Genomic DNA, 26,021 nt, shown 5'->3' with positions numbered 1-26,021 from the left:
AACAACTGCTAGTTCTCCCCCTGGAAGGGCTGCAGTCTGCCACCCTGCCTCCGCTTACCAGGGAGGGGAGGTTGACTTCTTGAAAAAGCAGCCTTAGAACTGGGATTTCTCTACCACTGATTGACTGAGACAGTGCCCTCAAGGCGGGAGGGAGCAGGACAGGGCATGGGGAGAAGCAGGGCCAAGATGTGCTTTTAGGAGCTGTAATGGCAGCACAGCAGTGACAGGCCAGGGGCCAGGGCTTTGATGCCTGTCTCAACCTTCATTGCACATGGGGAGGCAGAGCAGCAATTCTGTTGAGAAAGGTGCAGTCATGGGCCTCTGGCAGTCAGTGTCTGCAGTAGCTTCTGCCCTGGTGAAGGGACTCAGACAGGGACACCAACAGCATCTGCTACAGTATCTCAGAAAGACTGATAATATCAGTTGCCTCATGCAAGGGAACTGGCTGGCTGAGGGACAGCAGTGGGGGGAGACTCTCCACAGTATACACCCTTCATGCTTAATGGATTTAGAGCTTGAAGATAGTTTATTAAAATAGTGTGTTTTTAAAAGAAACAAAGCCTGATTCACATAACCAATGACTTTAGGACAAAGTTTATCATGCTGGGATCTCAGAATACCAAATAGCCAGAAGGCTAAAATTCTCACCTGAGAAGCCCCAGTTCTCACAAGTAATGTGGAGAGACAGAGGTGGAGACGGGGCCCGGGGGCTAGACCTAACTTACTTTAAAAGCAAATAACTGGAAGCTGTGAAGCTGGGCTTATTAACTTGCTCTTTTTTTCTCTCTGTCTCTCCTTTTATTTCTTCTAGTCCTAAACCTGGGGCTCAAGCAATGTATCTGGCTTAGAGTGCATTAAATTAGCCTGGACCAGGGCTCTGCACAATTGCATTTCAAAATCAGAATTCACAGTTGCGTATAGAAGAGTTTTTGATAGTTTTAAGTTCAATCTGTACTTATTCTTTTTTTTTTTTTTTTTTTTTTTGGTACCAGGGATTGAACTCACGACTGCGCGCTTAAAAGGCAGGCGCTTATGCTGCTGAGCTAACTCCCCAGCCCCTCAATCTGTACTTATTCTTGACCCTCCTTTCTTGGAATTGATAAATCTTAGATGATTTTAAAATCGCAGACAAAAATCCATAAGCACAAACTGCCTTTTAATGCCTGTATCTGTCGTTCTAGGAATGACAAAATTCTAGGAATTTTGTGATCCTGTGAAGCCAGGGCTGTTGCACTGAGCTACATCCTTTGCTTCTCTTTTTACTTTTTATTTTGAGGTAGGGTCTTGCTGAGTCACTGAGTTGCCCATTGTGCGCTCACACTTGCAGATCTCCTGCTCTTGCAGAGCTCCTCAGAGTACTGGTATAATTGTACACCACCAGAGTACTGGTGTAGTTATACACCACCTTACCTGGCTTGTTTAATGTATTTAAAATGGGTTTTTCAGTGTCAGAATTCAAACTCAGCGCCTCACACATTACATGCTGGACAAGTGCTCTGCCACGGAGCTGCATCCTTAGTCTTTAATAAATACTTCTTTTAAAGTGTCATTTCTTCCTCTAAAAGGAAGGGAGGCATAGAACTCAAACAGGTCATTTTTTCTTCCCCTTTTTGAGACAGGGCTTCACTTTGGAGTTCAGCCTAGGCTGGCTTCAAACTCTTGGCAGTTCTCCTGCCTCAGTCTCCTGAGTGCTGGGATTACAGGTGTTCACCATCATAGTCAGCATAGGTTAGTTTTTTAACTTTGCTTTTGGGAAAACAAATTAACCACAGTCCATTCTTAGACATTTAGAAAATTATTGAGTAATTTGTAAGTCAGATTTTGAGAATAATTTTTCTCAGATTTAGCTAGTATTTATGAATATTTATGTGCGTGTGTGAGAGATTGATTCACTCTTTTTAAACTTGACAGTATTTAAATTTCTATATTGTCTCACCAACAATTCTTTTTTTCATCAACAATTTTGAAAATGTAGACTCCCCTGACCCGGCCAGGTGAACATCTCAGCAGTGGTGCTGACTAGGTAGGTTCTCTTACTATGAGGGTAGGAAGTTACCAGGAAGTTTCTTTTTCCCTTCAGATCTGTGCTGTCCGGTATAGTATCCGTAGCCACATGTACTATTAAAATTTCTTTAAATAAAACTAAAAAACTCAGTTCTTTATTCACAATGGCATAATTCATGTGCACAACAGCCACAGATGGCTGGTGCCTTACTGTAGTGATAGTACAGTATAGTTTGCTTCCATCACTGCCAATGTTGATTAACACTGTATTATTAAGCCCTCACCTCTGTATATAAAAAGTGTAACTTGATATTGGGGCATTATATAAAGGAGTTTCTAAACGTTAAGGGGATATCTTGTCTTTCATTGCTACGGAGATAAAATGCTTCTGGAACTGTTGATCATATCTACAGAAAATTTATTCCCCAATTAGGCTGATTTGTTCAGAGATTTAAGTGTAGTTTAGATATTTAATACAGTATTCTACCCTATCTATGGTTTTGCTATCTGAAATTTTATTACCTGTTGCCAGCTGAAATAATTATTTCCAGAAAGAAATAACTGATGAATTTTGAATTGCACAGTTTGGTTTTTTTTTTGGTACCAGGGATCGAACTCACGCCATTGCACTTCCCAGGCAGGCACTTATGCTGCTGAGCTAGATCCCCGGCCCTGTTTTTTGGTTTTTTGAGACAAGGTCTCGCTGTGTAGTCCAAGCTGCCCTTGTACTCACTGTATAGCCCAGGCTGCCCTTGGACTCACAGCAGTCTTCCTGCCTCAGTCTCCTGAGTGCAAGGATTACATGTGTATATCACCACCCCCAGCAGTTGCACACTGTTTTGAGAAGCATGATGAAATGTCATCTGTCTTGCTCTGTCCTGACAGGGTATGCATCATTCCTTCGTCCAGCATATGCGTGCTGTGTACTTTACCTACCCAACAGTTGCCTAGTACTTATCAGATAGACTCTCCGGGATTCAGCATTATTTGGTGAGAGTAGTAATGCTGGCAGTTCAGATATGCCAAAGAAAAGCCATAATAAAGTATTTCTTTTGAGTGAAAAGGTGAAAGTTTTTGATTTAATGAAAAAAAATATTTGCTTAGGTTACTAAGATCCTGTGATAAGAACAAGTCTTGTATCCATAAACTTGTGGAAAAAAGGGAAAGAAACTTATGCTAGTTTATTTTTGCACCCCAAACTGCAAAAGACATAGTGACAGGGCATGATAAGTACTGTAAAGGAGGAAAGGCAATAAATTTGTATATATGTGGGAAAAAAGGATATAGAGCATTGGGAACCATCTGTGGTTTTAGGCACCCACTGAGGAGAAGAGAGGTTGCCACCGAGTGATTACTGGATAAGCCCACAAAACTCCATGTGACTCAGGGGACACTGAAGTTACCTTACTGGCAGTGAGGAGGTAGGTTAGCAGTGGCGTTAGGGCTCCTAAGCTTAATTCTCAGCTCTGCCAATTACCTTCTGTATTCTGGGGCAAGTTATTAACTTCTTTGGTCGTCACTTTCCTCATCTGTAAATTGAAGGTAATGGTGATGAAAAGGTTAAATAAAAGGTTAAAGTACAGGCATCCGTGTATTATTGTCATCATTGTCTTAAGTTTTACTAGTGAGTTCTCATTCAGCATCTGTAACCCTTTAATGCTTGGGGTGTTCCGAGCTGGAAGGTGTGTATCAGTTTCTCCAGAGCCTCCTCCCCGTCAGTGGTTGCTCGGCTTTTCTCCGTTCTGCTCTTAGATCCTGGCTTAGGTGCTGTGTCTCTTCTCATTGGTAGCACTCTGGTTGGGCTTCCAGTTTCTAACTAACTGCCTCCCAACCACGTGCCCTGGGCAGCTCCTGGTTGTGTTCTGGTCTTCGGCTTTTTCTCCTCCTTTGGTCTGGTCTTTGCACATCTTCCAGGCCAGCCCAGCTATTTGCTGCAACTATTAAATACATTTCAGCTACTTAATGTAGCTAAAAAATACCTGTACCTTCTTGTGCCAGCACTTACTTTCAGGAGGCCTGTGGGGAAGGATGTGAAGAATCATGTTTTGGCAGAGGGTGTTTTAAGGCCAGGCAAGCAGGATTCTGCTAGTGGCCATAGCACTGACTATAAGGAAGAAGGCAGTAATGTGGGACCAATAGCACCACTAGGGACAAGACTTAGGTAAGACGTGGAGTAGTGGCAGGTTGAACTTCAGGGTGGGCCAGGGCACCCAGTTTCTGATACGGGTCATCCTGAGTCAAGACTGGCAGCCCTGCTTACACGGCCCCCCATGGCCCGTGGGAAGAAAGCCCAGGCTTTTTTCTCTGGCCTCGGGCAGTTCTTTGGACATTTTCCTCTGTCTGTTCATGCTACCTTTTCTTTGCCGTGTCACCTCTGCCTACTTTCCTGTTTCCATCTTCTCACTGTTACCTTTGTTCTTAAAAATTGCATATCTTGTCAGCTCAACTTCCTTCTTTATTTTTGCAGTTCTTCTAGCCTCCTTCTAATTTCTGATACCTCTTTTTTGTTGTTGTTCCCTTTTAGTTTTGCCCTAATAGGCTTAGCTTTTATAAACTATCTCCAGCCAGTAGGAATGTTGACAAACTCAACAGTTGCGGTGTCTCTAGCTAAACAGGGTACTGTTCTCTCCCCATGCACATACTTTTTTAGATTTTTTCTGTATTCAGAGTTATTGAGCCTGGTTTTAAGTGTGAACTCCAGGTAAGTAAGGCACCCCTTAGAGATTGGTGGGCAACAGAGCTTTGTGTTATGGATCTGTTTCCTGCTGCTTATGAGAGATGGGAATCTTACTTACATATTCTCCTTCATCAGTGCTCTTTGTGCTATAGTCATCATTTTATAAACGTGAAGTCGTGCAACATATTTCTGATTACTAGACTAAGGGAACAGTATCCTCTCATCCTTCATAGCTACATTCGTGACTTCTTTTTTTTTGTAAATCCATTTTATTCATAGATAAAAAGAAAGAAAAAAAACACAACAAAATTACAAAGCCTGTCAGTCAGGGTGTGATTTATTGCTTTGCTTTGCTTTCTTGCTTTCTTTTTCTGTGTGGTGTTGGAGATTAAACCCAGGGTTTCATAGATGCAAGACAAAAGCTGTACCATTGAACTACAAATACCCTCCTTTTTAAATTTTATGTTGATATAGGGTCTCAGTAAGTTGCTCTGATGGCTGAAACTTGTGATTCTCCTGCCTCAGTCTCCCACATGGCTGGGATTACAAGTGTGCACTATCATGCCTGACTGAATACCTCATATTGTTGTGTGCTCAGATACTCATTTGGTGGTAAATTTTGGCTTGCTAGAAGTTTCTTTGTTAGTATCATATTTTTAGATAAAATTTTGGGCTGAATAGATATGTATAATTGTTCCTTTTTTTTAGGACCGAAAGTCAGACTGCAGATTCAGGAAACAAAGCTAAGAAGCTTACGTTGCCTCTTTTTGGTGCCATGAAAGGTGGAAGCAAATTCAAATTAAAAACTGGAACAGTCGGGGTAAGTTATAAGTCAGAGTGTTAAATTTTTGATTCCTGAAATATCCCTGAACTAGTTTTTCTTTCTTTTGAAAGTACAAATGACTCATTCTGCAGTGAAAGGCTGTAGGGTTGGTTCAGTCATACCTAGCTCAGAATTTAGTTGTTGGGTTTTTCTGTTAGGTTAGGGTTACCAAGAACTGATGGACTGGTTCATGCCAATCAGTTTGCAAGTAATGCTTTGTAAAGTAGCATTCCAATAAATTTTTAATAAATGCTGAGTTTAAGAATGTATCTCCTACATTATATGCTTTTGACTGTAGATAGATTCAGCTAACATGCTAGTAACATTGTCTATACCTGCCTCTGCCATCTGGTTTTTCATCCTTGATTTAATCCTCTGAACACTTTATAAGATGTAGAAATCACTGTGTCCTACAGATAAGAACATAGGAAGCCAAAATAGTGGATCATACCATCATCATGCAGCTGAGTGGGCAGTCAGATCCACGTCTTCTTTATCTAAAGTTTTATGATTTCTCCTTTCCTATATGAAGACACTGAGGTGCATTTTTGCTCTGAATACATTCCTGTTCATAGATTTTTGCTTTTTTTTCATGACTCCAAGGAGTTGGACCTTGTGAATTAGTTTTCTAGGGCTGCTATCACAAAATGCTATAGATAGGGGCTTAAGCCACAGAAGTTTATTTTTTTTATAATTCTAGATGCTGCAAGTCTAAGATCAAAGTGCTGGCAAGGTTGGTTTCTTCAAGTGAAAGGTGGCTGCCCCTCTTGCTGCCCTTTCACGTGATTGTCTGGTGTGTCTCTCATGTCACTGGGCATGTTAGCTTGGGGGCCTATCCTACGTGCCTCATTTTAACTTACTTTAAAGACCTGTATCCAGTTGAATCACATTCTGAAAATTGAAGATTCCCAGCTACATATTCTGAGTGAATTATGTGGTTTAACTAAGATGCAGGCTTTCTGGGAAAGCGTGGTATTTATGTCTTTAGTTGTTTCTTTCCCCCTCCCTTTAGGGTTTTTGTTGTTCTTGGTGGGGTTTTTTTTGTTTTTTTTTTTTTTTGGTGTGTGTGTTTTGGTACTGGAGATCCAACTTATGACTTTGCGCTTGCCAGACAGGTGCTGTATGGCTAAGCTATATCCCTGGCCCTAAGGTTTGTTTTGTTATTTTTTTGGTGCCGGGAATCGAACTCAGAAGCTTGTGGTTGCCAAAGAGGCACTTGTACCACTGAGCTGTATCAGTGGGTGTTCTTGATTTTTGAGACAATCTTACTGTGTGATCCAGGCTAGCCTTGAACTTGCTATGTATCCCTAGCAGGCCTCAAACTCAAGAGCCTCCTTCTTCAATCTTAGTGCTGGGATTATAGGCTTGTGTAAACAAGTCCAGCAATTTATGTTTTTTTTTTTTTCTTTTCATACTGGAAACCAAACTCAGGACCTCCCACTTGGCACACAGATGCTGTGCTGCTGAGCTATATCCTTGGTCCTTGTTTAGGTTTTAAATAAAAGAAAAACACTTTTCTAAGATTACCAAACTAAATCTTATACTTAAAAAAAATGATGCAACCAAGGCCCATTTTGGCATTTTCTCTTTCCATAAACATGCAGTTTTTTTAAAGTACTTTTTTTAGGGGAAGGAGAAGTTTGAAAAAGGTTTAAATTTTTTAAAATTATTTTTGCATCCCCTTCCTCTTCGCTCCATCTTCCCTCCCTTTTTTTATCCCCTCCCATTTGCAAAAGATCTGTCTCCCAATCCCTTGCTGTCTATCTTTTATTTTGCTCATTGGTTTATTTATACTTTTGGTTTCTCATATAATAGAAAGAATATGATATTTAAGCTTGTGGGTGATTTATTTCACTTAACATTATGGCCTACAGGTACACCCATTTTCTTCCAAGTGACTCAGATTTATCCTTCTTTATGGCAGAGTAGTTCTCTGTTGCTTATAAATGTTACATTTTCTTTACCCATTCACCTGTTGATATACATAGGTCGGTTCCAAAATTTAGCTATTATGAATTGTGCTGCTCTAAATATGAGTATGCTTGTATCACATGTTACGACTTTATCTGTTTTAGGAAGATACCTAGAAGGGGAATAGCTGAATCAATGGAATTTCTGTTTTTAGTTTTCTGAGTAATCTGCGTACTGATTTTCAGTGTGAATGTACTAATTTACAGTTACAAGGTAGATGGGTTCCTGTTTTCCCACCCACTTGCTAGCATTTCTTATTATTTGGTTTCTTGATGGTAGCCATTCTTTCTGCAGTCAGATGGGATCACAGTGGTGTTTTAAAATTTTCTTTATTCCTATATATTGGCAGCGAAGAATGATTATATTTATTGTGGGGAGTTGAAACATCTATAAAACACATCTTCATGCTTTTTTCATCTCCCACTCATCTCATGCCTTCCTGCTTCTTCCAACTCTGGTTCCCCTTTCTATTTGCAAAAGCTCTATTTCCATTTTCTTTCTTAAATTCTTTTTTAAAATATTCTTCCCTCCTTTTCTTCCCTCTTGCTCCACATCTCATTCCTCCTCCCATTTGTAAAAAACCTCCCTATTTCCTAATTTTTTTATTTTTTGCTCTTTATTTATATTACAGTATTTTGAGTTTCCCATTAAGAGAAACTATATAGTATTTAAGCTTATGCGTCTGATTTATTTCACTCAAGGTACATCCATTTATCTACGAATGCCTCAAGTTTATCTTTCTTTATGACAGAGTAGTACTCCACTATATATAAATATCACTTTTTCTTTATCTATTCATTGTTGTTAGGCAAATAGAATGTTTCCAAGATTTAGGTGAGTTGTGCTGCTATAAATATGGGTATTCATATATATCACTGTATATCTCTTTAACTCTTGGGAAGCTACCTAGAAGGGGAATAAATAAGTAGGTAGAGTAGAATTCCTATTTTAATTTTTTTGAAAAATTTTCATACTGATTTCCAGTGTGCTTGTAGTAGTTTATATTCTTACTGACAATAGAGGAGGATAAAAGGTTCCTTTTCCTCAAGCCTTGTCAGCTTGATGACAGCCATTCTTTTTTTTTTTTTTTTTTTTGTCTTTTTCATTTTTATCGGTACCGGGGATCAAACTCACGACCGCCTGCTTGCAAGGCAGGTGCTTATGCCACTGAGCTAAATCCCCAGCCCCGATGACAGCCATTCTTCATTTCTTCTCCCTCTTCCTCTTTCTCCTTCCTTCTCCTCCCCTTCCTCTTCCCCTTCCCCATCTTCTTGACTTTTTGAGACTTGGTCTCACTATGCAGTTCAGGGTGGCAATGCACTCACTTTGTAGCCTAGGCTGGTCTCGAATTTGCAACAGTCCTCCAGCCTCCGCCTTCCGAGTACTGGGATTACGGGCATGTGCCATTCTTTCTGGAGTAATGGAATCTCGGTGTTGTTTTAAGTTTTTACTTCTGCAATGGCCAGTGAGTGATGCTGAGCATTTCTTCATCTGTCTGTTGGCTATTTGTACTTCTTCCGTGACTACATATTTTACTTGCCCAATTTTTGATTGGGTATTTTATTTGGGGAGGCTCTTTTTTTTTTTTTTTTTTTTTTTTTGTATCAGGGATTGAACTCATGACCTTGCACTTACCAGGCAGGTGCTGATGCTGCTGAACTAAATCCCTGGCCATGATTGGTTTGTTTTTAATCTTGTCTTTTATCATATATATTTTTTATTTCCTCCCCATTTATACTTCTCGGGTCAGCTTTGGGAGTCTTGGGAGTTTTCAGAGGTGTTTTGTTGCTTGGCTTTCTCGTGTTTCTATTTTGTGCACCAAGGGTTGCAGGTTAATTATGGTGGAAAAACTTTGTTGCAGTGATGGAGATCTCTTTAGTTAGTGTCTGCTTTTCAGTAATGCACTCTGGGTATGGCTAACTATAGGCCTTTACGTCTGTTCCAAGGTCCAGCCATCTCCATTCACTTGGGAGGAAAGGGTGCAGTGTAATTGGTGCAGCATTTCTCTGGAATGAACCACAGTATTGTTGATGACATAAACAAGATACTGGGTACAGTAAAAAAAAAAAAAAATTAATAGTAACAACTATGGTATCCTGGTAGCAGCAACAATAATAGTGTCAAGGATATCTAGATATTGACATACCATGAGAACCAATAAAAGCTAACCACTGTACCACACTTAATCATAGAAATGAGACCTATAATTATACACACAAAGACACACCAAGGGCCAGGGATTTAGCTCAGTGGCATAAGCACCTGCCTGGCAAGTGCAAGGTCATGCGTTCAGTCCCCAGTACCACACACACAAAACCAAATATTGACATAGAGTATCTGCTAAATACAACAATTATACCATCATTAACAGTAGAAAAGATTCTATAGTAATACTAGTAAAAAGGGGAGGTGGGGAAAGGGAGAATGAAAGAAGTAAAATTTTAAAAATAACAAAAAGAGGTTGGGGATATAGCTAAACAGCACAGTGCCTGCCGGGTAAGCACAAGGTCATGAGTTTGATTTCCAGTACCAAAAAATAAATTGAAGAAAAACAAAATAAAAAGGAAGATGAGAAGGAGAAAAAAGTGAGATGATGAAAACTATTCAGAACTAAAAAGAAATCAATAGAATTAAGTAAAAGTAACAAAACATGACATACAAGAAAAACAAGAGCAAAGTAAAGAAAAAGAACAAATAAAGGGAAAAAAGAGAGAAAAATAACCCCATGGTCCCAAAATTCAATTAAGAAAAAAATTTTTAAAAAGAATTCAAAAAATTTCCTCTGTTTTTTTGAATGAGTAATTTCTTCCAGTGTCTGCATTATTGGAATCCACTGGATATGGGGGAGGGACAGTGAGTCATTTCTGAGATCTGTTTTGCTTCTGTCATGTTTTGTGTGTAAATGTTGAATCCTGCCTGCCTTCCTACTGGGCATTGTCACTCTGTTTTCTACTCTAGGCTGTAGTCACTCATGCAGTTCGCTTTTGTGTTCCTCTGTGCACCCCGAGTCACGGCTTTCTCCTCTTAGCCTATAGCATATGAGTTTGTGAGGTTCCCCCGCTACTCCAGAGCTCCCTCTGTCTGCACACACCAGACTGTGGCAACTCTCTAAGCCAGGGCTCATGTTGGTTGGTGGGGAAAGCAACAAGGACATTGATTTCTGTGCTGGATGTAGGCAGCAGGGTAGAATTCAGACAGAGTGCTAAGACTCAATGCCTGGGTTGGGGATTTAGCTCGGTGGCACAAGCACCTGCCTGGCAAGTGCAAGGTCATGAGTTGGATCCCTGGTACAAAAAGAAGAACAAACAAAAAACAGACTCAATACCTGCACTTTCAGACCTAACCCCATCTGAAAGCTACACTTGACCAGCCTGGTTTCTTATCATGGAAGACAGGACCCTCATGTCCTTCCTGGCCTGAGCTTAAAATTCTCAGGGAGTCTTTGTTTAGCTGTGCCCTCTCTGTGACTGTTTTTGTGACCCTGTCCCAACCAGGCACTGTGGTAGTCACATAGGGGAAAGAAACTCCCAACCTGCTAGGTGTCTGGTATGAGTTCATGTTTTTTTGTAATGGCATGCTCGAGAAAATTATTCTTGGGACACCAAGATTCAAGAACAAGTGAGATTTATTTCAAAAGCTGCATTGGTCATTCAGCTCAGGCCATTGGAGCTGCTGACTGGCCCCAGTTCCTTTGTTCTCTTATCATATACACTCCTGTATGACTTCACAAGGTTGGGGGTTACCATGGATACCACCTTTTTGCAGCACTATCATTGCTTTGGAATGTTACAAGACCTTCTTACACAGTTGGTTAATTGACACACACTTTTGGTCACCTTGGCTGTTGGCTTCCCTTTTTGTAGTTACTATGGCCAATTAAGGGAGAGGAGGAGGCCTTTTTGGGATTTGGCCAAAATTACTGTTTGAAGTCTACCTGCTAACTAAGCATCTAAGCTACCATTGATAGGCCATAAAATAAGTGAAGTTTTCAAGATCGGGATTTGGGGGATTTCAAAGAGAAAAGGGCAAAGAAAAATGTCATGGTTTATGTCGGTGGCCCCCAGGCCTCATGAGTTTGCATTATGCATTTGTGATGGTTCATTGTCTAGTGCTTGGATTGATGGTGTCAGTGCTACACCCGCCTAAGGGTGGAGCCAGAATGGAATGTAATGGCAGGAAGAAGGTGTGTCTTGCTCTTTGGCTGGTTCCCGCTTGCTGTTTGTAGCTGCCATGAACTGTGGCCCTGCCATGCCCCCCTGCCTTGGAGCCAACTGAGTGTGGACTGAAACTTACAAAATCTGTAAGAAATAAACCTTTCCTTTCCCAACTTTGAGCATCAGGTATTTTGTCTCAGCAAAGAGTAAAAAGTAAGACAAAAAGTAAGCAAATAGTGGGGGTTACAAATGCCCTCACACTTTAAAATCAAAGAATGAATTCTAGAAACAACAGAGGTTAAGAGCAAATTATACTTATTGGAGAAAGAAACATATCTGGAGAGACAGAAGGGATTCCTAGTGGGTCGCCAAGGACCTTGCCTTTTCAAGAGATTTTGGAGAATTTTTTTTTTGAACCAATGATTGAACTTCAAGAGATTTTTATAGAGCAAAATCATGACGTAAGGCAGGTCCAAGGTAGGGAAAAGTGGGAAATTATAAGGTGGGCATGAGGTGGGACAAAGCTATAGTCAACCAGTAAGACCACCAGCAAAACTGCTCAGGTCATATTGATTAAATGGGGATCAAATGGGGAAGCAAGTCACAGAGCAAGCAGGCTTGGAACAGAAGGAGCTTTTCTTGGAGGGAGTGGCTGATTGGCTCTTCCTGGCTTTCCCAAGGCAGTGGATACCTATTGAGAATATCAACCAGTGTTTTATCCGTAGAGGAAGTATGTGGGTGCATTCCTTTCATCTTTTATCTTGAGGTCTAGCCTTCAAAGGCTCTGTCTTCCCCAAGGTTGCAACTTATCCCATCTTCTGTAGTGGTTCCTTCAAGGGACTAGCGCTGTCTGACTGCCTACAATAGTTCTCTTTTTTTTTTTTTTTTTTTTTGTCTTTTTCCTTTTTATCGGTAGCGGGGATCGAACTCGCGACTGCCTGCTTTACAAGGCAGGCGCTTATGCCGCTGAGCTAAATCCCCAGCCCCTCCCTACTATATTTCTACCTAACTTCGTTGTCTATAATAGGGTGAAACCAGAAATGCTGAAGTAAAGTTGTTCTCTAGCTTAAAAACTAATGCCCTCCCCACAATTTTTTTTTTAGGTTTTTAAAAAAATTTTATTTAAGGAAAAAAAAAAAACAAGAAAAGGGTATGTTATACAGAATTAAAAAAAAATAAACAGCAGGAAATCACTAGTTAATAGATTACATATTGTCATCTTAGAAATAGTTGCTCATGTTATTAAATTAAAGCATATAAAGTGGACATACAAACAGTGAGACTGCAAACAGTTTTGTTCAATGATCCAACAAAAACTCAGTAATATGGTTATCTATGTTATACACTTAAATATACATGCAGTTATATCCTTTAGAGCACTTTCTTTTCCTCTTTTTTACAGTGACAGTTACACATTTTGGGTTTTATTACTCTCACAGTTCTTATTACTTTTTTTTTTGAAGAGAATAAAACCAAATGTGACATAACAAAACAGAGTCAGTCAAATTAAAAGGATGGACATAGTACATGATGTAAAAACACAATACAAGGTGATCAACAGTGGTTACCATAATGCCTCTTGCTATCTTAGAAAGAATTGCCTATATCATCTGTTATAATAAAATTGAACAAAACAGTAAAGAACAAAGCCAATAAAACCAAAACATTGGAGACATTACAGGACTTCAAAAGAAGATGGTAGTCAAACCAGAATGGGCATCATAGTGAATCTTATTGTCTTCACAGTTGCAAACTTGGTACTATCAAGCAAAACAGAATAGAGTAAAATCAGTCAAAACAGATAGTGAGAGCAATACAGGGTTTCAAATCAAGTTAATAGGAAATCAAAGTGGGTTACTATAATATAGCCTGCTTTTTTTTCCCTTAATTAAAAAGATAAAAATAAATAATAAAAATAGGAGATTGAGATAAAAGAGGACATAACAACAAAACAGCACAGATCAGAACATGACCATTTAAGCAAAATAGTGTTTAACCACAAGATATCCCTACATAAAAGTAGTTACCATAGTGTCTCTTTCCTTGAAATCTTTGAGTATAATTTTGTATACTGTAGCATCAAATATATCGAGACAATGTAAAACCATTCAAGAGAATGACAGTATTACAGGGTATTTAGAACCAACTAACAGAAAATGAACAATGGTTTCTGTATTAGCTCCTTCTCTATAAAAGTTTTTGTTTATATTATCACATTTAATAAAATCCAGTAGGATACAACCTATTAAGACCAATAGAGACAGAAGAACGAAAGCTTGATGGGACTTCAAAACAAGATGATATTAAATCAGCACTAGCTATCATGATGTCTTGTTTTCTCCAAAATAGCTGTTCCTACCATCCAACCTTCTCTCCTCATTTCTGTTGAGCTCTTTTTCTGTCATTAATTGTCAGTTTGTTTTTATTTTGCTTTCTGCTCCATTTATTATGGCCTCTCTGCCACTGTTTCTAGAATCTTGATATTTTTCTCTTTCAGAATGTCCTGCAGTATTCTCTGTAGAGTTGAATTGGTGGTTGCAAATTTCCTTAGCTCCTCTTTATCCTGGAAGCACCTTGTTTCTCCATTAATTTCTAGGGACAGTTGTGTAGGATATATCAATCTTGGCTGGAGGTTTTTGTCTTTCAAAGCTTGAATTATTTCACCCCATGCTCTTCATGATTTGATGGTTTGTGCTGAGAAGTCTGCTGTAATTCTGATGGGTGTTCCCTTGTAAGTGATCTGTTTCTTGTCTCTGATGGCTTTTAATATTCTATTCTTATATTGGATTTCTAGAATTTTGATTATTATATGCCTGGGTATAGTTCTGTTTAGGTTGTAGGTAGCTGGAGTTCTGTATGCCTCATAGATCTGAGTATTTTTACCTTTTCCCATGTTAGGGAAGTTCTTGATTATTTCTATGAATAGCCTTTGCAGTTCATTTGTTTGTATCCCTGCTTCTTCCTTTACATTCCTAATTCTTCAGTTATACATCCTTTTATCATCATCTAGCCTTTGTATTGTTACTGCTTGTTTCTTTGTTATTTTTAAGAAGTCTTTCCTTTCATGCTCCTATATTACAAATCTGTCCTCCAGTTCAGATAGTCTATCCTTAGTTTCTTTCAAGCTGTTATGCCAGCTTTCAATAGAGTTTTTAGTTTCCTGGTAATCTCTTTGAACCTGCTCCATGTATTCTACGTTTTCTCTATTTTCTCCATCAAACAATTCCCCCCTTTTTTTCTGTTCTCCCATTCCATCATCTGTTTTTTCTTGGGAGGTGCTTAGCATTTCTTTAACTATTCTACTTATATCTTGTTTTACTTGGTTAAATACTTCACTTTTGAACTCATCTATCAGGTCCCGGAGATATTGCTTTATGTCTGTTGGTGCTTTGCCTGATATTGCATGTTTTCTGTCCTCCTTCTCCTTTGCATTTACCTTTCCTGGATCAGTGCTCTCAGGATTGGACTCTTTCTTGTTGCTCCCTCTTCCCATACTTTTTGTTCCTTCCATACAAGCGTAAATAGGAGGTCCATTTCTTTCATTGTTGGTTACAGTTTTTTTGAATCACGCCAGCTAGGTGTTCCCGCCCACTGCAGTGTACTAGGGAGACACAGACCTGGGCAGCCTGTGCTGGGCCCACCCCTCTAGTCAGTCAACCTGCTGAAGGCTTCACTGCATTAGGGTGCACTGCCAGGCGCAGGGACCTGGTTTGGGCTAGCCTACTGGGTCTTAGTCCATGGCATCACCAAGGTCAAGCGCTCCCCACCAATCCCGCTTGAGAGGGGAATAAGTGACTGAAGTCACTGCAGCGTCCTGTTCTGGCTAGTCTGCCCAGTCCCAGAATGTCCTCTGTTGGAGCCTCATAGTCTATGGAAGGGTTCCCGTTCCTCTTACTCACTGTGGGTCGATGCAGGGCTCCCCACCAGCTCTGCTCTCAATTCAGTTTGCCGATTTCCGCTCTCAGAGCTTTTGCGTCTCTATCCCTGCTGTACTGATTCAGATGCAGCAGCCGTGGCAGGAAATTCAAGCCGCGGTTTCCAGAGGTGTGGGTTCCAGTTTCAGCACTGAGACTTTAGCTATTTCAGTTATAGCACTGGGATTGCATTTCTAGTTGGTTTCTCTCAGCTTAGTTCGTTCCTGGGTCGGCAGGGTATATCTCTCCCTGCTTAGGACTCCCCACACCGTACCATTCCTGGGATCTAAGCTGGCTATCTCAGAGAGCCTCCGTAGCTACTGTTATCTATCTGCCATGTTCTCCTGGAAGTCCTCCCTCCCCACAATTTAACCCTTTCCCCAAAAGACTTCTGATTATAAACCCTCTCAAATGTGGCGAGCATTACACAGAGTTGCTCCAACTCTAGCCTGCCACGCTGAAGAAGTCATTTTCAAAGTAAAAACCCCATGTTGGTTTTTTTTTCTTTTTTCTTTTTTTTTTTTTTTTTCTGTATGGGGATCAAATTCACAACCTCAAGCTTGCCAGGAAGGTGCTTATTGCCACTGAGCTAAGTCCTTGGCTCCTTCCCCAATGTTGTTTTGCAGTTTCTAATACCTGTGGGCTTTTCCTAGGGTCAGCTCCCTAGAGCTACCAGCCCTCTCTAGGCTTACTTTGTGTAGGTGAGACAGATCCTCATCTTAGGAGAATGGGGTTAGCTTTCTAGACTGCTTTATTTTCTCAGAGTTGTGCTCTGATTTTGAAATCTCTATGTAATTTCTAGTTTTCCTGTCAGCTATCTCCTGATTCCCAGAGATCTACTTTTTTCTCTTTACTGAGTTGTTGTTTTCTAGGTTTATTAATTCTGACTTCTGGAGAGCCTGTATTTTTCTTCTAAATAGCTTTTGTTTGTTTGGGCAGGGTCTCATTGTGTTGCCTACGCTGGCCTCAAACTCAAATTTTAGTTGTGGGGATTCTAGATATGTGCCACCACACCCAGATCCAGATACTTCTATTGACATGCGTTGATTAGAGTACTTTCATTGCTAAGTAGGGTGGCACATGCCTGTAGACCTGGCTGCTTGGAAGACTGAGGCAGGGGACTTCACTGGAGCTCAGGAGTTTGAAAGCAGTCTGAATAACACAAGATTCTGTCTCAAAAAACAAAAGCACTCAGAACAACTGGCCTTACTTACTGAGAAATGTTTTCCTTTTCTGCAGTCTTGTAGCCCAAAAACGAGCCCCTCAACATGGTGTCCAAAAATGGGGCAAGACATGTTGTTGAAGAAAAAGCAGCGCTGATTTATTTTACCTGGTACCAGGGACACAGTGCAGTTGTAGTTCGCAAAGCTGTGTAACTCGCTTAAAACTTTCACAGACTTTTTTAGAAAGAGCAATTTACAAGTGAATGGCTTGTGGGCGTGTATCAGGAAATGGGGAAATCCTTGATCTGCTAAGGAATGAGGAAAACCTTTGTTTCCCTTTGCAGAGGACAGAGAGGTGCAGGAATTTACAATCTTTTGTCAACTAATTTTAGCACTTAATTTTAGATAATACCTGTCCTTTGCAGAGGGTAGCAAGGGTTAACACATTAATCAGGTCACCCAGGAAGATGGCGCATATAGAACAGTATGACAGCGTTACAGGTTGTAGAAAATAGTTGCATTTTGCAAAGGGAATTAACTGGTAATTTGGTCATATAACTTGGGCATTGGCAAACATAACACAAACATAATGAAGCTCTTTTTGTTAGTATATAACATTCAGGATTAGTTTTACTGATTTTTCTGTGTTACATTTCCTTGAAATTACCTGAAATGAACTTAAAACTATACAAATTTAGTTTTTTCTTGGGAGTGTGTATCATTTTTACTGCCTAAAAGAGTTTATAATAAATTTAGGGGCTTTAAATTCAAGATATATAGAAGGACAGAATTGTTGGAACTGTCACTCACCTGGAGAAAATGTTTTAATTCCGTAAAAGCTGTTTCAACTGTTTCATATTTAATAATATTTTGTCCTTCCTCCCAGCCACGATCTCTGGGATCCAACCCAGATACTTGCACATCTTAAACAAGCACTCCAAAACTGAGTTATACCCCAGTCCAAATATTTTTAACTCTATAAGTTAATAATAAAGATACTTGTTAAATGTCTATAGATGTACAAAATTTCCTGCAAGCTTATCAGTGTAGACAGGTCATATATTCCACTTACTTACATTAACTTTGTAGGGAGATTTGTCTCTTTTTATCACTGCGTGAAACTACTTGTTTGTGGTTTTGTTTCCCTCAACAGAAGTTGCCTCCCAAGCGGCCAGAACTCCCTCCAGCTCTAATGAGAATGAAGGATGAGCCTGAAGTAGAAGAGGAGGAAGAGGAGGATGAGGAAGAAGAAAAAGAAGAGCATGAAAATAAAATGGAGGATGGAAGTGGGGGGCTGCTGCCAGAGACAGAGGCAGAAGCAGCAGCGCAGGAACCGAGAGCTCCCGCAGGCCTCCCGTGCTCCACGGAAGCAGAGGGCCACGGTAAGGTCTTTCTTCTCCTCCCTGCACTGTGCTGTGCTGTGTGGCAGCTGGGCTGATCATGGATGGATTAAAAAGCAAAGCTGACTCTGTGGTAAGAAAATGGTTGTTTTAGTCTTCTTGTTCACTGCCAGTCATTGTTCCACTGCAATTTAGGCAGTATTTCCTGTCTGTTCTAGAATTATAGAAGATTGAATTCTGTGGAATGTGAAGCCATAGCTGCTAAGGAATAACCCGAGCTGCTGACCCTGTGTAAGCCGAGGCACAGTGAGCCTGATGGTCTTACTCATTTCCTCCCCACCCCTAAAATAGAGGCCGGGTGTACTGTGCCCAGGGGTTAAAGTTTCCGAGGAGGATTTGCGCTGGGGATGTAACTCAGGAGGACTGTGATTGCCTACCATGCCTGAAGCACTGGCTTCAAAATCCAGTACTACAAGGCAAGAAAGAAGACTGCTGGGTGTGGTAGCACATGCCTGTAATTCTAGCTCAGTTTTCTTTTCTTTGTCTTTTTCGTTTTTATTGGTACCAGGGATTGAACTCATGACCGCACACTTGCAAGGAAGGCGTTTATGCCACTGAACTAAATCCCCAGCCTACATGCCTGTAATTCTAGCTACTTGGGAGGCTAAGGCAGGAAGGTTGTAGGTTCAAGGCCAGCCTGGGCAACTTGATGAGAACCCTGTGTCAAAAAAAGAAAAGAAGAAGAAGAAGAGAAAGAAGAAGAACAACAACAAGAATAGAAAAGGAAAAAAAAAAAAAAAAAAAAGAGAGAGAATAGAAAAGGAGGTCACACCTCATTTATCTTTTTGTCCATGTTACCCAGTAGAAAATCTGGTAGGTAGTAATCACCCTCTTAGAAAATACTTGTTGAAAGAAGGAATTGAATTTGTTGATTTTTTGTTATTTGTTTTGTTCTGTTGTTTGTACTGGGGATTAAACCTAGTTCTGCCACAGAGAGCTGCACCCCTACCCCCCCCACACACACCCATACATACAGGGTCTTGCTGAATTGCCCAGGTTGGCCTTGAACTTGGTTTTTTTGTTTTTGTCTTTTGTTTTGTTTTGTCTTATCACTGTGCAGTTCAGGCTGGCCTTGAGCTCACTTTATAGCTCAGGCTGGTCTTGAACTCAGAATGATCCTCCTGCCTCAGCCTCCAAAGTGCTGGGATTGTAGGCTTGTGTCACCATGCCCAGCCTGGCCTTGAACTTATGTTTCTCCTGCTTCAGCCTTGCAGGTAGCTGGAATTACAGGTGTATGCCACCATACTTGGTTGAAGAGGTTGATTTTTTAAGGTTTTTTTGTTGTTGTTTTAAAGAAATATATATTCATTTTAGGGACCGGGGAATTAGTTCAGTGGCTCCAGCGCTTGCCTGGTGAGCACGAGGTCATGAGTTTGATCCTTGATACCAAAAAAAAAAAAAAAAAAAAAATATATATATATATATATATATACTTGAGATAGATCATATACATAAAGTCCAGAGAAAAAAAGAGAAATCTCTCAAAAAATTCATCCATAGAAATTACAGTTAACCTGTTAGTATCTCTTATCCCCAGTCAGCTACATTATTTTCTTATAGGTTGTTAACTGCTTAGCACAGTAAGATCTTATAGAGAATAGGGAACGTGAGGAAAAAATATAACCTGTGCATGGGACTGATGTGCATATCTGCTTCCAACGAACTAAACTGGTCTACCTGAAAACACTAGATCTGAAATGCAGCTCTTAAATCACCTTTAGGTGTCTGAGGAACAGAAAAGTTACTGTTTCTGCATCTGTTGTATTTGTTTTGTTACTGGTAAAATGCCTTAGCTTTTTAAAAGGGACTTATACTACTGTTTTTTACTTGACTCTGGTCTTCTTTTGGTGCATACTAGCAGAACGGGATTATAACTGCAGAAAATGATAGATAAATAGATTCATATCTGTGTTTGTGTCTGTGTCTACATCTGTATCTATATAGAAAGATATATAGATATAGTTCATTTAGGGGACCGAAATATGAATGTGCATGAAACAGCACAGATTTACAAGTTTTAAAACTTGGTTTATAAGAGCTTGGAATATGACTCAGTGGTACAGCCTGCCTGGCAGGCACAAGGGTGTGAGTTTGATTCCTGGTGCCTAAAGTTAAATACTTGGTGAATCTGCAGCTCTTAAAGGATTATTCCAGGCCCTTTCCCCTCTGCTTTCTCACTTACTTTTTTACAGCATGAGAATCATATTATTCGTGTACTTTATAGTCTTTTTTTCCCCATGTCTTAAAATGTGGTTTTTACTAAGGAATGTAGTGAACCCTTGCATGTTTATAATTTGTTTAACTTTCACTTATTAAACATGTAAGATATTTATTAATTTTTGCTATTGTAAACATAATTGTAAATAATAAATCTTGGTGCGCAACTCTGATTTTTTAAAAAAAATATATATTCCTGAAAGTAGAGTTTCCAGGCTAAGGAGTATGTTTGTAAGACTTTCAATAACTGTTGCTGTTGCTCGTTTTTAAAGTAGAAAACCGCTGGTTCCCTGTTAGATTGAAAACCTTAAAGTTAGTAGAAGTTAATGATTATGAAACTGGATACTGTACGTAGTTTCTCTTGTTCTTTTTGTTCATTTGTTTGTTTGTTTGCATTCTACTGTGAATTAAATGATATGCTTGGGGACTCCTTTTTATAGAAAACATGCCTCAACACAGCCAAGTAGAGCAGAATGAAGGTTATCAGGAGACTAGTGAGACAGCTTCATCGCGAGAGGAGCCCTCAGGTAAGCAACGCGCAGCCCCGTGGCTGTGCAGCGTGTGGTGGCGCATGGCTTCAGAAGGAGGGCTGGCAGCCGGCCTGTAAGACAGCAAGGACGTGGCCGTACAAAGCCCCCTTTGCCTCTGTTTTACTCCTTGTACCTGCTGGGACACCCTCTCCCTGCCCCACCAAGCTCCTAAGGCCTTCATCCTCTTAGCCAGACAAAGCCCTACCCAGTTTTACATCTCAAATCACTCCTTGCAAGTGATTCCAAACCTGTTAGAATGAATTAATTGAAAGGCTGGTCTACTAGAAAGTCTGCTTTTATCTGGTTTCACTTATAATAGTTAAACCTTGGAATAATCAAAGCAATATTATCATTTTGAAGCTTATAGAATAGCCTTAGGATTGAAAAACTGGGGATATTAGTGGAGGAAAATTTCTCTTTCCCTTGAGTTTTTTGTTTATTTGTTTGTTGTTTGTTTTTTGATGGATTTTTTCTGTTTTCTTTTTTGGAACCAACAATCAAACTCAGGGTCTTGCACTTGCCAGGCAGGTGCTGTGCCACTGAGCTACCTCCCTGGCCCTGTGTTTTGGTTTTTGAGACAAAGTCTCACTCTGTAATGTAATGTCTTGAACTTACTACATAGCCGAGGCTGGCCTCAAACTCACAGCAATCCTTCTGTGTGCTGGGATTAGAGATATGCACCACCATACCTGATTTCTCTCACCTTTATTTCTTAAAATTTTTAAAAAGTTTTGTGGTACTGGATATAGAACCAGGGCTCCTCATATATTAAAGCTTCACCACTAAGCTACATCCTACCCCTTTTTGTTTTATCTTGAGACAAAAATCTCACTAAGTTGACTATGTTGACCTCAAACTGAATCCTTCTATCTCAGCTTCCCAGCTAGCTGGCATTACATGGATATGACATTGTGCCCAGCCCTCCTTAATACAGTTTTTGCAGTGATAAAAGTTTTGGTTTTTTCATTTGTTTGTTTGCTTATTTTTGAGACAAGGTCTCACTGTATAGTTCTGGCTAGACTTCAATTCCCTAAGCAGCTCAGGCTGGACTTGAATTCAGCAATCCCCCTGCCTCAGCCTCCTGAATGCTAGAATACCACTATAATGGTAAATATTACTCATTTTTAAGTAGTTTTTGTTCTTTTTATGTGCCTTTTTATGAAAGTAATCATTACTCTTTTTTTCTTAAATTAGCATCAAAGCATGCATATGAGAATAGCACCAATGAACTGAAGAAAAAGGAAGCTCCTGGTCCAGCCAAAGTAAGTACTTCACTCCTGAAGTAAAAATGAATGAATGTGCTTTTCATGAACCGTATACCTGACTGTGATACTTCAGAGACAAACTTAACAGAATTCCAGCAACTTTAGTCCTCTCATAGAAATCTGGACTCTTGATTTTTGTGAAATCTCTAACCTAATCCTTATAGTTGGTCTCATATAGGGTACCTCTTTTATTAATTTGTGACTTTTTATATCCTAGTCTGCAAAGACATTGTAATGTTTTCTCCTTTCTTGCGCAAAAGAATAATCAATATGCTCCATTGTGTATCTTAATATTTCTAACCTGTCATGAATAGCATGCTGTATCAATGTATCAAGAGCTTCCTACTTACTTAGCCACTTTTCTGCAGATGGAGCCTTGGATTGCTTCTTGTCTTTTATTACACCAGTACTGCCACAAATGACCTTATGTATATGTAAATTTGTTGTGGGTGTTCTAAGTCCCAGAAGTGGGATTGCCAGGTTGTCTTAGGAGGCCCCAAGGTCACCTTCAGGTAACTCCTAAGAGGACTCAGCATAGGGCTGTACTTGCAGCTGTGATTTTCTACAGCAGGGTTCCAGGGGAAGGACGCCTGGGTAAAATCGTGGGGAAGCCGATAAAAGCTTGGAAGGGCCCTCCTCCAGTGAAGACGCACAGGAAGGGCTTGACCCCCTAGCAGTGAGTTCTTACAAATGTGAAATGTTACTAAGAAGAAACTCCTTAGAGACTCAGCCAAGAATGTTTGTTGGGGATTTGTCAGGCATTACCAAACTGGCCTGTCTCCAAATTCGAGATCCCAGACAGAAAGAAGGCAAATAAACCACATGGTTTAGACTACAGAGGAATAGTGAGTCACCTGTATCAGTTAGGGTAGTAGTGACCCTCCTGAAATCCATGTTCCCAGAAACCAGCTGAAGGCCAGCCTTACCGAGGTTAGCAGTCAAAGAACAGCAGTTAGGCTTGTCCTATAAACTCTTCTCTACCTAAGTCAAAAGGCGAACCCTAGATTTCCTATCCTAGGGGTTACTGCATTAAGTTTTGTTTGTTTTTTGAAGCAGGGTCTCACTGTGTAGTACAGGCTGGCCTTGAACTTACAGTGACCCTCCACCTCGGCCTTCTGAGTGCTGGGATTACAGGCATGTACCACCACACCTGGCTGCATTAAGTATTTATATCTGCAGTATTTTAACTCCCTTTGTAAGGAACACTTCATCATTTTCACTGGCTAGAAAATCAGCTTGTTAAAGTTTTATGGAAAAAATTCAAGATCAGAGAGAATGCTCTCTCAAATAGGCTATTGATATCAGATCACTAATGGGTTGTGCATGATAGCACATGCTTGTAATCCCACAACTCAGGAGGCTGAGGCAGTAGGGCATTGAAAGTTTAAGGCTAGCCTGGGCTACATAGTAAAGCCCTGTCCCAAAAAGAAAAAAACACTGATGAAAACTGTTTTCTTTTTGTTTTGGTTTGTAGGTACAGACAAGAATAATAATTCTTAAAATTAATTTTTTAAGTAAAATAATCCAACTTTTCTTTGTAGTTTTGTACACTTTCTTCAAAATACCCTGAAGATGATCCAGACTACTGTGTGTGGGTTCCACCTGAAGGTACATTGTTTTTATCTTTTGTCTCGTTTTTGAAGTTAATGTGTATTTAATGTTCAAAATAAGAAAGTTGCAAGATCAGAAAACTCCCCTGGTAGAGAAAAGAATTTGACATAGAGGTAAGTGAGGCATACATATAGCATTCCAATTAGCCATGATCAAAAAAAAGTCTACAGCCAGGCATGTCATAGTCAAGATTGCAGAAATTCAACTCAACAGTAGAATCTTAAAAGCTATAAGGGAAAAGGAACAAATCTTCTACAGAGGAAAATCATCTGAATCACAGCTGACTTCTCAGCATAAACCCTAAATCAAGAAGAGCTTGAGTGAAGTATTTCAAACTCCCAAGGAAAATAGCCTTCAACTCAGATTGATGTGCCCCATAAAACTATCTTTCAAAACTAAAGGAGAAATAAGATGCTTCCATGACAAGAGATAACAAGGAAGGGCGGCATCTAGCTCAGGGAAAAAAGAGTAGGGAGCCCCTAACAGGAAAATAACATGACTAGAATAAATCAGTATGCATCGGTTGTAACCATCAGTGTTAATGGTCTTAATTCACCAGACTGGCAGAATGGACCAAGACGCAAGACCCATATGCTGTTGTGTTATGTTGTGTTGAATTTCTGCTGACTATGACATGACAGTGTGCTGCACACAAGAAACATATTTAATTCAAAAACAAATTCATAGACCGAAAGTCAAAGGATAGAGAACAATATTCCCTGGGAAAAAAACAGGGGCAGCTATTCTATTTGCACACAAACTGAATTTCAAGCCAAGATTGATTAAGAGAGATAAAGAAGATCACTACATCCTTGTAAAAGGAACAATCCAAGAGGAAGAGATGACAACCATAAATATGCATACAACAAATACCAGTGCATCCAACTATATAAAACAACTACTAACGGACATGAAAATTCAAATAAACCCTAATACAACCCTCAATACCCCACTGTCACAAAAAGACAGAACAACTAGACAAAAAATCAATAAGGAAATACTAGAACAAGACCAAACTTTTGAGCAAATGGACTTGGTTGATGTTTATAGAGTATTCCACCCACAACATCAGAATACACATTCTTCTTAGCTGCACATGGGATGTTCTCGAAAATAGACCATATACTGGCTCATAGAACATTCATAAGTAAACACAAAGTAATTGAAGTTATCCCATGTATGCCATCAGGCCGTAGTGCAAAGAAATTGGAAATCAACAGTAAAAGGAACCAGAAGAATTTCATAAACACATGGAAAAGAAATTAAATAGCACACTCCTGAACACCCATTAGGTCACAGATGAAATTTAAGAAATTAGATAATTTCTACAATTAAGTGATAATGACAGTCCAACATATCAGAACTTGTGGGACACAATGAAAGCCGTCCTAAGAGGGAGATTTATAGCAGTAAATACCATATCAGGAAAACAGAGCAAGTATGAATAAACAAATTAATGGCACACCTCAAACTTTTAGAAAAAGAGCAGGTGAAACCAAAAGCTCATACAAGGGAGGAAATTATAAAGATCAGAGCAGATATTAATGCCTTGGAGATTAAAAAAAAATAATACAAAGAATTCATGAGTGAAAGAGTTGGCTCTTTGAAAGATTAAATAAAATCAACAAACCCTTATCCAACCTTATCAATAAAAAGGAAAGAAAAGACTCAAAATCCATGCAATTAGGAATGAAAAGAATGAAATCACAACAGACCCTTCCAAAAATCCAGACGATCATCTATACCTACTTTGAAACTTGTATTCTAATAAGATGAAAAATGCAGAAGAAACAGACAGATTTCTAGATACATATGAATTACCAAAGCTGGATCAAGAGATACAAAAATTCTAAATACACCTGTATCTATCAATGAAATCAAAAATGTAATTAAAAATCCACCAACAAAGAAAAGCCCAAGCCCTGACAGATTCACTACTGAATTGTACAAAATTTAGAGAAGACTTAACACTACTACTTCTCAAACTCTTTAATGAAACTAAAAGGGAAGCAATAATCCCATATTCACTCCTGAAAGCAGGCATTACCCTCATACCAAAACTGGAGAAGGACCCAACTAAGAAAATTACAAACCAGTGTCCCTAATGAGCATAGATGCAAAAATCCTCAATAGGACACTGGTAAACAGAACGCAGCAAAATCATCAAGAAGATTATACACCATGACCAAGTGAGATTCATCCCAGGAATGCAGAGATGGTTCAACATACATCAGTAAATGTACACCGTATAAACAGCCAAGAACAAAAATCATACGATCATTTCCATAGATG

At 39.6% G+C, this 26,021-nt stretch overlaps 1 protein-coding gene across 2 annotated transcripts in view; it reads left to right on the top strand.

The window, feature by feature from the left end:
* Window positions 1-26,021, top strand: part of Slc4a1ap (solute carrier family 4 member 1 adaptor protein) — a 53,328-nt gene that overhangs the window by 18,230 nt on the left and 9,077 nt on the right. For both annotated transcript variants that reach the window (XM_013155821.3, XM_063230526.1), the window contains exons 9-13: window positions 5,390-5,501; window positions 17,860-18,088; window positions 20,764-20,850; window positions 22,048-22,115; window positions 23,660-23,726. In XM_013155821.3, the coding sequence (XP_013011275.1) occupies window positions 5,390-5,501; window positions 17,860-18,088; window positions 20,764-20,850; window positions 22,048-22,115; window positions 23,660-23,726 (563 nt within the window). The remainder of the gene's footprint in view (window positions 1-5,389; window positions 5,502-17,859; window positions 18,089-20,763; window positions 20,851-22,047; window positions 22,116-23,659; window positions 23,727-26,021) is intronic.

Source organism: Cavia porcellus, unplaced genomic scaffold, assembly GCF_034190915.1.
Source record: "Cavia porcellus strain 051 isolate PalLab524CR breed Dunkin Hartley unplaced genomic scaffold, mCavPor4.1 scaffold_1, whole genome shotgun sequence".
NCBI lineage: Eukaryota > Metazoa > Chordata > Mammalia > Rodentia > Caviidae > Cavia > Cavia porcellus.
The sequence above is the reverse complement of the archived record's forward strand: the minus strand, read 5'-3'. Positions and strand labels throughout refer to the sequence as shown.